The sequence below is a fragment of the Mya arenaria genome, chromosome 16 (genome assembly GCF_026914265.1).
Source record: "Mya arenaria isolate MELC-2E11 chromosome 16, ASM2691426v1".
Lineage (NCBI taxonomy): Eukaryota > Metazoa > Mollusca > Bivalvia > Myida > Myidae > Mya > Mya arenaria.
In genome coordinates this window covers 1,956,616-1,970,439 of record NC_069137.1, presented here as the reverse complement: position 1 = coordinate 1,970,439, position 13,824 = coordinate 1,956,616, and the positions used below count along the sequence as shown (strand labels likewise).

The 13,824-nt window shown below is 32.9% G+C and overlaps 1 protein-coding gene across 1 annotated transcript in view; it reads right to left on the bottom strand.

Annotated features, from left to right (window-relative positions):
- The window catches only part of LOC128222330 (CD109 antigen-like), a 30,848-nt gene that overhangs the window by 15,755 nt on the left and 1,269 nt on the right, over positions 1-13,824 (bottom strand). The window contains exons 3-18 of the mRNA XM_052931309.1: positions 13,552-13,577; positions 13,051-13,201; positions 12,356-12,426; positions 10,349-10,474; positions 10,021-10,060; positions 8,922-9,006; positions 6,913-7,003; positions 5,968-6,192; positions 5,588-5,815; positions 5,083-5,187; positions 4,897-4,962; positions 4,049-4,243; positions 3,659-3,808; positions 2,869-2,934; positions 1,602-1,658; positions 805-898 (exon numbers count right to left, since the gene is read on the bottom strand). Coding sequence (XP_052787269.1) covers positions 805-898; positions 1,602-1,658; positions 2,869-2,934; positions 3,659-3,808; positions 4,049-4,243; positions 4,897-4,962; positions 5,083-5,187; positions 5,588-5,815; positions 5,968-6,192; positions 6,913-7,003; positions 8,922-9,006; positions 10,021-10,060; positions 10,349-10,474; positions 12,356-12,426; positions 13,051-13,201; positions 13,552-13,577 — 1,776 coding nt within the window. The remainder of the gene's footprint in view (positions 1-804; positions 899-1,601; positions 1,659-2,868; positions 2,935-3,658; positions 3,809-4,048; positions 4,244-4,896; positions 4,963-5,082; positions 5,188-5,587; positions 5,816-5,967; positions 6,193-6,912; positions 7,004-8,921; positions 9,007-10,020; positions 10,061-10,348; positions 10,475-12,355; positions 12,427-13,050; positions 13,202-13,551; positions 13,578-13,824) is intronic.

Below are 13,824 nucleotides of genomic sequence, written 5' to 3'. Positions count from 1 at the left end.
CATTTAGACAGACAAGAGTTTTTCACCCCGAAACACAATACTACATTTTTGCGCAACATCGTGCCAAGAACAGTGACTTGAGCAACACTTGTCAAGAAACTCCATTTGTTTGCTAATCCAAGGATCATAACTCTGGTTTTTCTAAGTGCTTCGGGAAACGAAACCCGAGGTTCACTATTTCACCACATTATTACTATTTCCCTAATGCAAGAGCAAATGTATATGCACCCCCCCCCCCCCATTTCCGTTTCGAATAAACAAAGAAAATGAAAGTTTTTTGACGGCCAATGAATACATCAGAATAACAACATCAATACTTAGATATTGAAAGACAAAACAAAACAGATAACAACAATAAACTGAAAGTATTAGGGTCAGCTAGCATGTTTAATAGTTATGTTATTAATTAAAATAATTGCTTGTCATTATAGCTTTCGTTTAATTTTATCATATATTAACTCATCTTTGGAATTTGTTTTTGAATTAAATAGTTTGCTGCAAAATCATCGACATGCGATTTGGGTATGTGTTATTATCCTTAGATAAACTCATTACATACAGTAATACACAAATCTTGCTTTTTCGTATGTAGCATTAACATTGCTTACAAATAGTAATATGGTTCTAATATATTTAAAACAAAAACACCTTCAGTTTTATTGCACTTTCAAACCTTAGGCAAAATAATTGTTTGGTACTAGTTCTAGTGTTTGTTCTTCATTTCAAAGCCGAAAGAAGATACCTTCTCCAAATAAGTGTACTATGTTTGTTCTTAAGTAAATATAATACAATTATGTAACTCACATTCATTTACGGTCAATCGATTGAACAAAAGCAAATCATTAGCATTCCTTCTTTCAAACAATGTCCCGTCTGTAAACAGTATCAATCCTGTTTGCTGAAATTAAAATAAATTATTCAAATTTCATCAGTTCAAAGCTATTGTTTTATTATAATAACAATAAAGATAGTTCTATCAAAGTCTGTTTTGTTACGATATAATTTAGTGACCTAATATGGGAAAAGTTTGATCTCCACGTGACTAGTTCTGGACCAATGGCGTTGCGTCATTTCTGTTGATAGCTCTACGGCAAGTCAAATATGGTACTAGTGAAACTTACATTTGAATTTGTTTTATATGGAAGAACAGTGCAAAACAACCGGTAAATAACGGCGTATGACGACGAATATTTTATGTTTATTATATACGTTTAATAAATCGGCACGCATTACATATCGTAACATTTATTTCTTCGTAATTCAACTCGACTGAGGTCACGCCATTCCATGTAATATCGCGCTGTGTTAAAATGTTATCAAAAAGAAGAAGAAAACAAGTGCGTTCTTAAAATACAATTTCTCATGACAACATTTGTCTTACATATGATTTAATCCAGACAGTAGATAATAATATGGTTATAACTTTTTGACCCGGGATATTATATATTTGACCTTTGCTAATACCTTATGAAATCCGAATCTACCAAAATCCAATCCAGTATCAAACCAAAATATTACTAACTATATTGTATTAAGCAGTGAGTGTTAGTATTAAGAAAAGTTAAATAAAGAAAATGTGAATTCAACAACATGGCCATTACCATATAACCGTCATCAGTATCGCCGTACAAGCCATACTCGCGTCTGTCTCTATCAACCTGCGGAGATAAAATGAAATATGTTTTACATATAACATATGATATATTCACTTGTGTACAAAGACCTCGCACATCAAAATCAAATATTTCCGAATGTTTATTTTCTTATTTAAAGACATTATGATCATATCGAATGGCTAAATGGGTGACAGTATTTCTTACGAGGACACTGAATATATATCATGTTGTACCTGTTAAAAGGTTAAATAAGTTATCACATCTGTCACAGAATATCAATGCCAATATTAATGCCGAAACTATTTATAACATAAACCTACATGCACATTTTGACAGTTTCGAGGTAAAAATATCTGTTTCATACATTTGACGAACCATTTGATTTCCGAAAATAACAAAACGATTGTTTGGATTTTGCTCGGAATGTACACATGATTAATCAATACAATGAATTATTTAAATGGTCAGTCTAACATTGGACCAAACGGCCATCGACACAGCAAAACATATATCATATTCCTTTGAGTTCTCTAATGTATGGAGATCATGACTTAAATGTGTTTATTTTCGCTTTGATTGTTAGTTTTCCTTTCATATTCATACTGGTTTGCGAATAAAACGGCAACCAACTTTAAGTTTTTTTCCCGTTTGGTTCCTAGTATTTTTATCACCAGCTTCCTTGTTTGAATTTAAACGGAAACCAATCTATTTCCGGAATTAAAATGGCTGTTTGCTGTCAAAGTACAGACGACAATGGAAACAATGTAAACAATGTAAATAAAAACTGGGAACCAATGTATTTACATTTCCGGAATTAAAATGGCTGTTTGCTGTCAAAGTACAGACGACAATGAAAACAATGTAAACAATGTAAATAAAAACTGGGAACCAATCTATTTACATTTCCGGAACTAAAATGGCTGTTTGCTGTCAAAGTTCAGACAACAATGTAAACAATGTAAATAAGAAATATCGATTGCCATATCATAAAATACTTGTTGACTAGCAAACAAATATGATCAGATATTCACGGTGTATAATAGTTAAACTCTTTGAGTTATATATCCAAACAAGTATAAATTTTGGCATATCTCTAAATCATATATGGTTGATTATGCTGTTACATTCCAGATAAGTTTTTAGTATTCAGGGACTTGAGTGTCAAGCTGCGAATTGTGCTGTTCAACTGTTACATTCCATGATAATTAATAAGTCAATTTGTATTGTCATTAAAAACAAAGTGTCGACTTACATGTTCTCTTCTCCACCCAAGATTAGAAGACGTGTTGTGAGATACTTTAAGAACTTCGTCGATAATCTAAAATACATATCAAATAATAGGAAATCCCGTATGTTACTCTTACATGCATTTAGAATGTGTCACCTTCTGTAGATATGTTGAACATACTTTTGAACAGAGGTAACTAGTAAGTGAATATGTCTAAGTATAATACAGGAGGTTGATAAGAAGTGTTCAAGAGGCTTAATACAGACATAAATTTATTTATATGTTCGTAAATATAAACAAATGTAGTCGAATCGGAGAGTTGAACGTAAAGTTATACATCTCACCTAAGCAACTATGATCTCCCGATATATGTTTCTTTAACATTTTTTTCACGGTCTAATTTGTTTACAAATTGTAAATCAAATTAGAAATCAAGTTAAATTATTTCCATCAAATCATAAAACCCACAGGTACAAGCTCATTGGCCAAATCGTAAACCAATACCATGTTTATTGTATGTCCTGTTCTCGTATTTGTTTCTTGGTCTTGACTTTCCTGTTCTCGTATTGGTTTTGCACTGTCCTGACAGACTGACCAATGTTTAACGTAAATGCCTACTAAATTCAGACCCTTTGCCCCTTTTGACTTGCTTTGTTTTAATACATTTCGTACTACCCTGCTTTAACGTATAATTTTAATTTAAAAAAAGTCAATAACGAAATGTCCTAAAACATATGAAAACGACTCTGGCTTTATTTTATTTTCCATCTAAAATCTCAATTTTGATATGATGAAGTACTGTCTTCTAGTATACCTCATTTGCGTAAATGTCATTGTCTGATCCAAGCAAGCGATTCTGTTCGTCCTCAACTAATATATAAACAGTCGATCCGTGATCTGCTTTCACTTTCATGTCGACTGTTTGCCGTGGCGTGGTCAGTGTTGTGTTAAATTTAACGTCCACCTGAGTGAATACAGAAGGAAATAATTAATTGAAAGATAACAAGAAAAAGACGGAGATAGGTATAAATAAGTGTAAACATTGTAACTTTATCTGGGAAATGTATTTACAATTTGATTCTTGTTGTTTTTGACAAATTTACATGACGCCGAGATTTGATATTAGTAATCACCTATAGGAATACATTCCTTAACAAATGTGAACACACAGAAGCATACACTGCCTTTAATCGCATACTTATACCTTATTAATAAAGGGCTTCCCTTGGATTTGGATCACTACATTGTCCGATAGAATGTGTCCTGACTGTGTTATGTGTGACACCATGAGGAACAACCGGGGAAACATGTCTTCTGATATCGGAACATTAAGACCTATTATCCTTGAATTGCTGGCAGGTGCTTGAATAAGTCGTATCATCTTTTCACGTGAGTAGAACTAAAGCAAAATAATATATAAATACATGTGTATATTCAACGGACATCTCAGCCCTCTAAGTTTAAGATAGCAGTGTTAATGTATATTGTTTTCATGATGTCGTCCCTTTTTAATTTTGCATTTTACAAAATTTCTGAAATAGTGAAAGAATCGCATTGCATGAGATATACATATTTTTAGAGATTTTTATTAGCAATTTTGTTTTGCATTCAGGAATTATTGTCCAATAAATAAGCGCGCTTGTGATTGAATATACTAGGAATTTATTCTTACACGGGTAATGTTTACAATTAACTTGTCTCAAAGCTCGTGTAAAACTATAATTTAATATTCCAACATATTTTTCTTTTTCGAAAATGCGAAATTTCGGCATTAATGTCGCTTTATGTTCATATACATTATACATTTTGACTCAATTTTCTAACTATGCACTGTTAACATGAACATTGGTTGGCATAAGCTTATGATTGCAAATTTTGCAAATTATAAAAAACAAAATTGAAATATCATAAGGCATTCGTTAAAACGTAATGTATATTATAATATCCTTACTTTACATTGACAAATGCAATACATTATACACAATGTTTTGAATAATTACACTACACATCGAACCTCGCTTTATTACAATTGAGCATTGAAACAAGAGTTACCTCCATTGTGACATTTCCAACCAAGGCTTCTGTCGACTCAACACGCAGATCAATTATATCTCCAACCTTGAATTATTTAAAAGTGTATGAAAACAACAGTACAATAGCTTACATAACATCAGCGACAAGATTAAACAAGCTTTAATTATAAAACAACTAGTAAGATTGGAGAAAACATAAACATACCATAACATCAGGTGTGTTTGTCCAAACCCGAAGAAGCGGAAATGAATTCCTTGAAAACGAGTACAAGTTTTTGTACATGCTTGCTTTTGTGTATTGATCGGTCACCTGTCGAATTAAATTATGCATACATCAATTGAATGATAAAATGAACAGAAGGGTTGACATCCATTTTCTTAAACAATCTTAGCTTTAACATCTATAGAAGTAGAACAATTCATAATACCAAAAAAATATAAATATAACTATGCAATCGATATATTTATTTCGCCTTATGATATGCCTTTATATACCAGATATTATTTGATATGTAACAAATAAATAAACCAATAATAGACCAACTATATATTTCCTCCGTAATAAGTGCACTTTTCGGAACAAATGACATAATAAATCAAGCACGGATTGAAAAAAAAAAAACATTTGCAAAGAGAATATTATAGGAAATACCGAAAATGTATACTATCATGTATCCAGTTCTGTAATAAGCCAAAATCGACACACTTACTAAAAGTTCGATTTTTTCAATAGGCCCTGGTGGTACCAAGAATGTGATCACAGCGAACCCAGAAGTGTCGTATGAAGCGTTGCCATTCAGATGAGTATAAGTCACGTTTAAGGTTTCTTTTAGAAATGATCCAGCAGGACAAGTCATTTTAACAACTCGATGAAATGTTGCTGCGTATCTAAATTCTCCTGATATATTAGGAGCGTCATCGTGGTTAGTCAGGCGTACCTGAAAACAAACACATCGAGATGTGTAGTAAAGGTTGGGGATAAGTCATAATTACGATTTTGATACTAAATTTAGGATCAAGGCACTGGTATTACAGATAGCATATACAGCGATGTTTCAATACTAAAATATGTAAATTAATAAAAACTCACGATCGTTGAATAAGTTAGACCTGGTAAAAATCCTTCCCTATCGATTATTTGTTTGATTTTCCATTTATCTTGTTTCTGTACATCGATTTTCAAATCTTTTTCTTCAGCCATTGTAAGTGCAGTTGCATTGTCTGTTACCAAAGCTCGAATTTTTATGTTCCATTGTAGACGGATATTTCGTTCTAGGTCATGCATGTTAATAATAAAATGTGTTGTTCCTCTTATCTAAAATTATAGAATAAATTACTTTTTCATCATCATCATCATCATCATCATCATCATCATCATCATCATCGTCGTCGTCGTCGTCGTCGTCGTCGTCGTCGTCATAATCATCATCATCATCATCATAATCATCATCATCATCATTACCGAGCTACAATACAGTTTGACGGAAAGGGAACATGAAATAAATATTGTTTACGCATTATAACAGTAATGCTAAAGATTCAGCAATAAACAGGAATAGAAAAATACACCACGTAGAAACCCTGGATAAAGTGTATTCAATAAAATATGTTTTTATTTTTTTATTTTTTTTATTTAACCCAATAAATCACCTTTGCCACTTTCATTCCGTCAATGTATTGCTCTGAAATTGATTGCAAACGCTCATAGCTAATACGTTTCTTGTAAAAGAAAAACAAAAAGATCGATGACTTATTTTGCTACGAAAAATTTGGGCAGATACATATGTTCAAATCAAATGCCATTAATGGGCTAATAAGAGAACTACTTGAAATACATATTTTATGTTTCCCTTACAATGCTTCAAACTTCACTATTTTGTAACAACTCGGTTGTTGTATATTTTTGGATCGATAAAATGTATATATTTAAATTCATTTTCTGATCTTTTTTATCATAATCAAGCTTTCATTGAATACTGAAAAAATAAATCATGGTTGTGGACTCATCGACAAACACGGACTTATCCTATCTAACCTCCTGTTCAAAATCCATATTGAATCGCTGGTAGTCCGCGTCATATATCTGAATGATGCAAGTGCCGATAACGTCTTTATTAAACGTATATCTGTAAAATAGTCTCATATTTATACAAATATATATATATTCTGAGACAAGAATGCATTATAACCTTTCTATCAAATATTTTAACTTCCTATTCCCCGAATAAATAGAAATGAATATAGTTTTAACATTAAATAATTTACAAGGAGTGTGGAGAATATTGTGCTAACATATACTAAGCCACTCTCGTTGGCACGATGTTGCGCGAGAGTGTGGTCTTGTATTGTCGGGGTAACCGGAGTACCCGAAGGTAACCTTTGGTCCGGCTTGTTGACCACTCGCTAAACATGTGCCCAGGCCGGGAATCGAACCCGAGTCTCCTTGGTGAAAAGAAAGTGCGCCAGCCACCGCGCTAACTGGACAACCAGCTAACATATTATGAATGTAGTGCAGACGCATTGTAACACTGTTGTACTAGGCACAATATGAATACATTTAAACCAGAAAAACAGTATGTATAATACACACAAGCGAATAATTAAACAAAACCGGTAATATTGACAAACAAATTCTTAAATAGTAGATTTAAAGCAGACACACTAGTTGTGTTAACTATTATTGTGATACAGATTGACGACTGTTCATATTTAGCAATCCATGTAATACAACAATCAAGCAAACAGACGAATCATAAAAAAATACATGCAATACCAAAACAACGACTTAAAAACAGTGCTATGACTACGGACGAACAACTTTATAAACAATACTGTGAAATCATTAATGTTCGTGGGCATGAAATTTCGTGGTTTGCCGAAAAAAAACACAATTTCGTGGGTACTTAAATTCGTGGATTTTCATTTTTGAAAAAAAAAATCGAAGATGCGATCGTCCTAGATCGTCTGCATAATATCCACGCGCTGGCCCGTGATTTCCGTCTTCTACGTCACTCGGTTTATGACACTCGCTAATGTGGTACGACATGCCGATTAGTGCATATACCCATGTCACTTATCGATTTAATTGGTAATAAAGGTAATAAAAGAAGATGTACCCTGATCATAAATACAGATAGGGGAAGCCATTTAATGCTAATTAAGAATTTTGCAAACTGTGAAAACACCGAAAAGGTGCGTATATTGTCACGTTCGGTGCTTAGTAACCTTCAATGTACTAGTAATCGATTAATTATATCATTAAATAAAAAAAATCGAGTACAGACACTCATCACGCACATCTTGTAAACTCGGAGATTTTTATTAACAGCACACGTGCTTATAACTGTCATTTGCTGCATAAAACACATTTAATTGATTTGGTTCATTATTTGTTAAAGGCAGTTATAATATATTAACAGAATAATGATCGTAAGTTATACAGTGAGACAGGTTCTAACACACTATACTGCGACCTCTGTAAATAATATACTAGTGTATGTACGTAACAAGGCAATTGAAAAAATGAATAAAGGGTTTATATTTCGTGGGATCTTGAATTCGTGGATCACCTAACCAACGAAAACCACGAACATTAATGCCCCACGAACATTAATGATTTCACAGTAATTGGACTACAGACAAATGACTTTGTTAAAAATGGTTTATACAGGCAGAGGATTTATACAAGTTAAAAAAACTAGAGAATATGTAAATCAGTCGAACAATATCGATTTATGCTAACATATTTTCGAAACACTTTTCAATTTTGTAAGAGTACATACTGGATGACTGATATCTTATAAAGTGCATGTAGGCAAATCCTCACATTGATATTCAGTATTTAAAGCATGTAATTATGACATATAGTGGGCGTAATTGCAAGTCCCCGCTCTTTCTCTTTTGAGCTAGCGAATAATTTGTAATGGGACTTACAGAAGATTTGGCTTATATCATTTGTGAAATATTGATAAATTGAAAATGTTAATGTCCGGTTGAAATATGTCCGGAATTTCCATCAATATTCTGTCACGTGGTACTAATTACCTTGCTTTCACTGAAATAGTTATGCTCTGATCTGTTGATTTCATGTTTTGCGGCAAAGTCAGTTCAACACTAAAGATCGGCAAAACTGAAAGTAACAAAATTAAAATGCATATAGGGCCTTAGTTTGCTTACTAGTTAAATGATACGAAGGACAGGTCATTTCTAAAACCAAAATTGCAGTTATAAGAATTCTTGTCGTTAACAAGAGTAGATTTCAAGTCTTTCTTTGAATATAAACGGAGGGAATGATGTGTCAATTCCCGTTCAATACGCTTAATGTCATATGTTTGTAGCCAGAGCATGGCTAATGCTTCATACTTAAATATGTAAACTAAGGAAGGTGTCAATTAAAAACCAATAGACAAACTTTCCTATTGGATAATCTCTAGGAACATTAAGCATTAAACTGAGCTGATGCAACAAACCAAATAAATTAACTCCGTGTCTTCTGATGCAGATAAAACCATATAGTCATGTATACATCAAGAAAGGTATTTACAAAAACAAAATGTGGCAAGACTTCTAGCTGATACATATATCAAATATTTTAGTCATACATTGACAATTACTAAGGTTTACAATAATCGTGATTTAAAAAACAATGTTATTATTAACTACGAGGGCCATGGTGTTCCCGAAACCTGAAACTCCCAATAAAATTTATATAAAGTCAGTTAAAGAAAGTTTCCGGTCAAGATTCAAAGAAATAGTTTTAAGGGGAGACATTAACAATCACGTTTGATGACAAAGACGCGCGATGAACGATGATAAAACTGGAAACGATATCTCAACAGGAGCTCACAAAAATTGGTAAGATTTTATTTCAACGTTTTAAACCAAATGTCTTGAAATTAAAAGTGGCGTAATCTATCATTTTTATGTAATCCCACGGGACTATCTTTCATTTCATAGACGTGTTTGCAATATATCGGATATATTTAATAAAACACGTTAAAACACAAATGTTACTCGTAACCAAATCATACATATATGAATTGAAGGTAAATGTGTCACTTAATTTAGCCTTTAATCTTTGCATTGTCATATTCATTAATAATCGATTGATAGCAACGGCTTAACAGGAGCGTAAACAACTTACTGTAGTCGAAGACCTTAAACTGCTTCGAAACGGTTGTTTGCTAGAAAAGTATACATAACCAATAAATCAACATAAGATAAATGAGAAGCATATATACAGTTTACTTTAACAAAACCAGTAGCAAGTGATATTTTTTACAAGATCGAATAATTTAAATCATTAAACCCTGACACTGATTTTTTCCTTACTGGTCTTATTTTGAATTACGTTTGCATATTGATAACAATATACTTCTTAGATACATGCATACTTACACATATATTCATATGACGTCATTTATTGAATCGTTATATTAATTCCAAGTTATTTATATGTTAAGATACATTACCTGAACATGAACCTTTATTTTCCAATCGCCGAAAACAGGTTCCCTGCTTAAATCAAGGGCTCCGCCAATCACACCGTCTGTTATTGCCGTCGGCCCTCTTGACTCTATTCTGTTTCCATTGCCATCCTTAACAACAATCATTGACTATAACGTCAATTTGGAAGTTTTCGCTTAACGTTTAATGCTGAATTTGTTTGCAAAACAAACAAAGAAACTAACCGAATAAAACATTGCAATCATTTATGTTAATGACCTTCTATATTAGAATCAGGATTATGAGAACCCTCCAGGGAATATGAAAATGAGATATATTTTGCTTCGTAGATACCTGTCTGAACCAATGAGACACTGTCTATTTAAAGGACACAATTCTTTATTTTGGTGGTCAGTAACCGCTCTTTCAGCGTAGAAATATAGCTTGCTAACTGTATATTTTTAACACTGGCAGCTGAAGAAATGTATGTACAATTTACATAACCTTTATGAGGATGCCAGTATACAGTATTAAAATATGGATTTGTCCGTTTAAGCTTTGTCCAATATAAGCGGGTAAATAAACAAATTATTTATTGTAGAAATAATGTATTTTCATAGAAATTGCTCATAAGAGTACTGAAATACATGCAGTTTAATTGCAGATATGTATGTAACACACCCGTGAAATTGTGATTTAATAAGCTTTAAAGAGACAAAGATATCTATTTAATAAGATGTATAGTTTGTTGTTCTGAAATGTGCTGCATACATATTAGTTCTACGATGGTTCGCTGTGTTAAAAAGGGGGATCAATACCGCCCGCAGGACATTTATCGTTCTGGGTGGGCCTGGTGGACCTGGAGGACATGTGTTGCATCAACACAGGTAAACATTGGTGCTGTATGAGTTTTGTCATCCTTCGGCACAACAGCTTATCATAACATGATATCCTGGGCAAATCAGCTATAAAAATCACGTACTCATGAATTATTAATAAGATGAAATCTAGCGGCTTTATTGGTCGCATGAGGCACACCTCATGCAGTGCAGTTTTGGCATAGAAGTTACGGATGTAATCTCAGTTCTAAATAATCCAGTGGGATCACTGCTTATAAACCGTTTTAGGCAGGATATTGACTATAGCTCTTCAAAAATAGATGATTTCCTTTTTGTTATCGGCTATTTTATTGGTCGGAAAATGCTTTTGAATATCTAAGATCTAGTTTCTCTAGCCAATTTGACTAGGGTATCATAAAGGTTATGATACACTGGGGTGCCGAGGATGGAGGTTTGGTACAGGAAATGCCGATGTACCATTTCCCCGATAGCTTATGGTCCTGGCATTTCAGAAGGGAATGGCCATCATATTCTGACTGTTTAAAATTGAAGAAGATCTAAGCACGATGCATATTTTCAATTGCTGACACCATACGAACAGGCCAAGTTGATATCCTAGAGAAATATCTGATAAGCTTACTGCGGAGGAACTCTGGGTTTATTACTTTGGCTCCCAGCGACGCACAAATAACACATAATAAAGATAGTAAAGATCAGCAGGCAAAGCCGGTCATTGCAAAGAGGACAGGTGCAAACAAAGTTTTATATGCCATTTTCCTCAGCCGTAGTGGCCCAATAGTACAATTTTTTGCAAAGAACTTAGAACCATCACATACAAGTTTTACAAAAATAAACAAGTACAGCTTTTTGCATAAATATTGAGAGGCATAGAGTTTAGTATTGACTCTAATTCTGGCAACACTTAAAACATTCTACTTTCTTAGATCAAGTTTAGGATTTCCAAGATAATCGGTGGGGGAAATCTTCAATGGGTTGACAAGAAGAAATTCCCGATTGATTGAACTTTTTTTATAATCGAATATAAGTGACGTTTTTCTCTATATTAAATTTTCCTGTGTCCGGGAGAAGTCACTCAGATTCGTCCAATATACCTTAAAGAATAACTTTAAAATAAAACTGCTGAATGCTTGCTCCATACACACGTCACTCCAATCATATACAGGTAATACTCACGTAGAATGAAATGACAGCGCTACCGTTGAAGTTCGCAAGAGTCGGCAACAAAAACACTGCCCTATATTTAACTGTTAGTAGACAGAAGTGAATTATTACTCAATAGTTTGTGTTGCAACAAACACATGTCGACAATAATTCCAAAATACGAAACCTCAATATAAATACAACATTTATCCATGTTTTATTACGATTCAATTAAAATATATTCAACTCGTTAAATCATAATCTATGGTAATGCATGTAAACTCAAATATAACAAATACTGTGTTTTTGCACTCTGTGTTTGGATGCATTACCTTACAAGAACAAAAATGAACGTTCTTGCGTTTAAAAAAGATTGAGGTTAATATATCCTGTTTACATGCATGTACTGGGTTTTTTTACAAACAAATGCAAAGGCAAAATCAATCGGGGATGGCAAACGACCAACAATTTAAAATATTGATATATTATAATTTTGACTATGACATAGTAGATGAAGCTCTCGTATGAACGAACCTTAGCATGAACTATATGCACCATAACGATTACATTGCACTTCAAAACTTAGGCTTATGTAAAAACACGTGACATAAATGATACAGTGATAACATTTGGGCATTTTCTTACATGCACTGTTGTATACTTATTAAGTTTAATCGTTCGTAAGCATATGATTGGTCGATTTAAGGCAGTGCAAAATTATAACTCACCTTGTTGACCGCCAGAGTAACGTGTCTTATCAGTCTGAATAAACACAAGAATGTTCTCCTCATAGGACAGTTTAGCCTCTTTATGGAAGGAAAGTCCACCAGTCCCAGACACAACTATCTTGTAGTCATCTTTGGGAAGGTCGCTAGGAACCTTTATAATAAAGTATGACGTACGTGTATGCCTATATTATACGTACACTTACTATCAAAGATGGTTTATAGAACTTGTATAACAGGATTGCTTTATTTGGATCAAAATATAATTTCACTTTTTACAACTAATTAAATAAGTTTCATATTTTACCTGTTACAAAACCTCAACAGTTTTTTTCAATAACAGTTAACAATACTTTACTTCTTATTAAACCTTATGTAAAAAAAATATCCTTTTTTGCAGACTCTAGATGTACGAACGTATATTAAGCTCCTTGAAGAACACCTTTTAACTTAATGAAAAAAAACAAAACGGTAAATAGAAATATATTCGTCTATACAACTTACCATAACCTGCAAGCTTTCAGGAACATCTGAAATCGAAAGAAAATCTTGTTGAAAAATTGACAAAAAAACGTTAAAATAAAACTTTGATATCGAGTATATTCAAAACAAGAAAAACAATGAATAGAACTGGATTATACACAATTATCATTTGAATTCCAAGGGGTTATTTTTTATATATTTCTATAGCAAAATCTGAATATGTTGTCTCTAATCTTTTAGTTTTCATATTTCAGATTTATATATGGTATTATCTTTTAAGTGTACAATTTCACA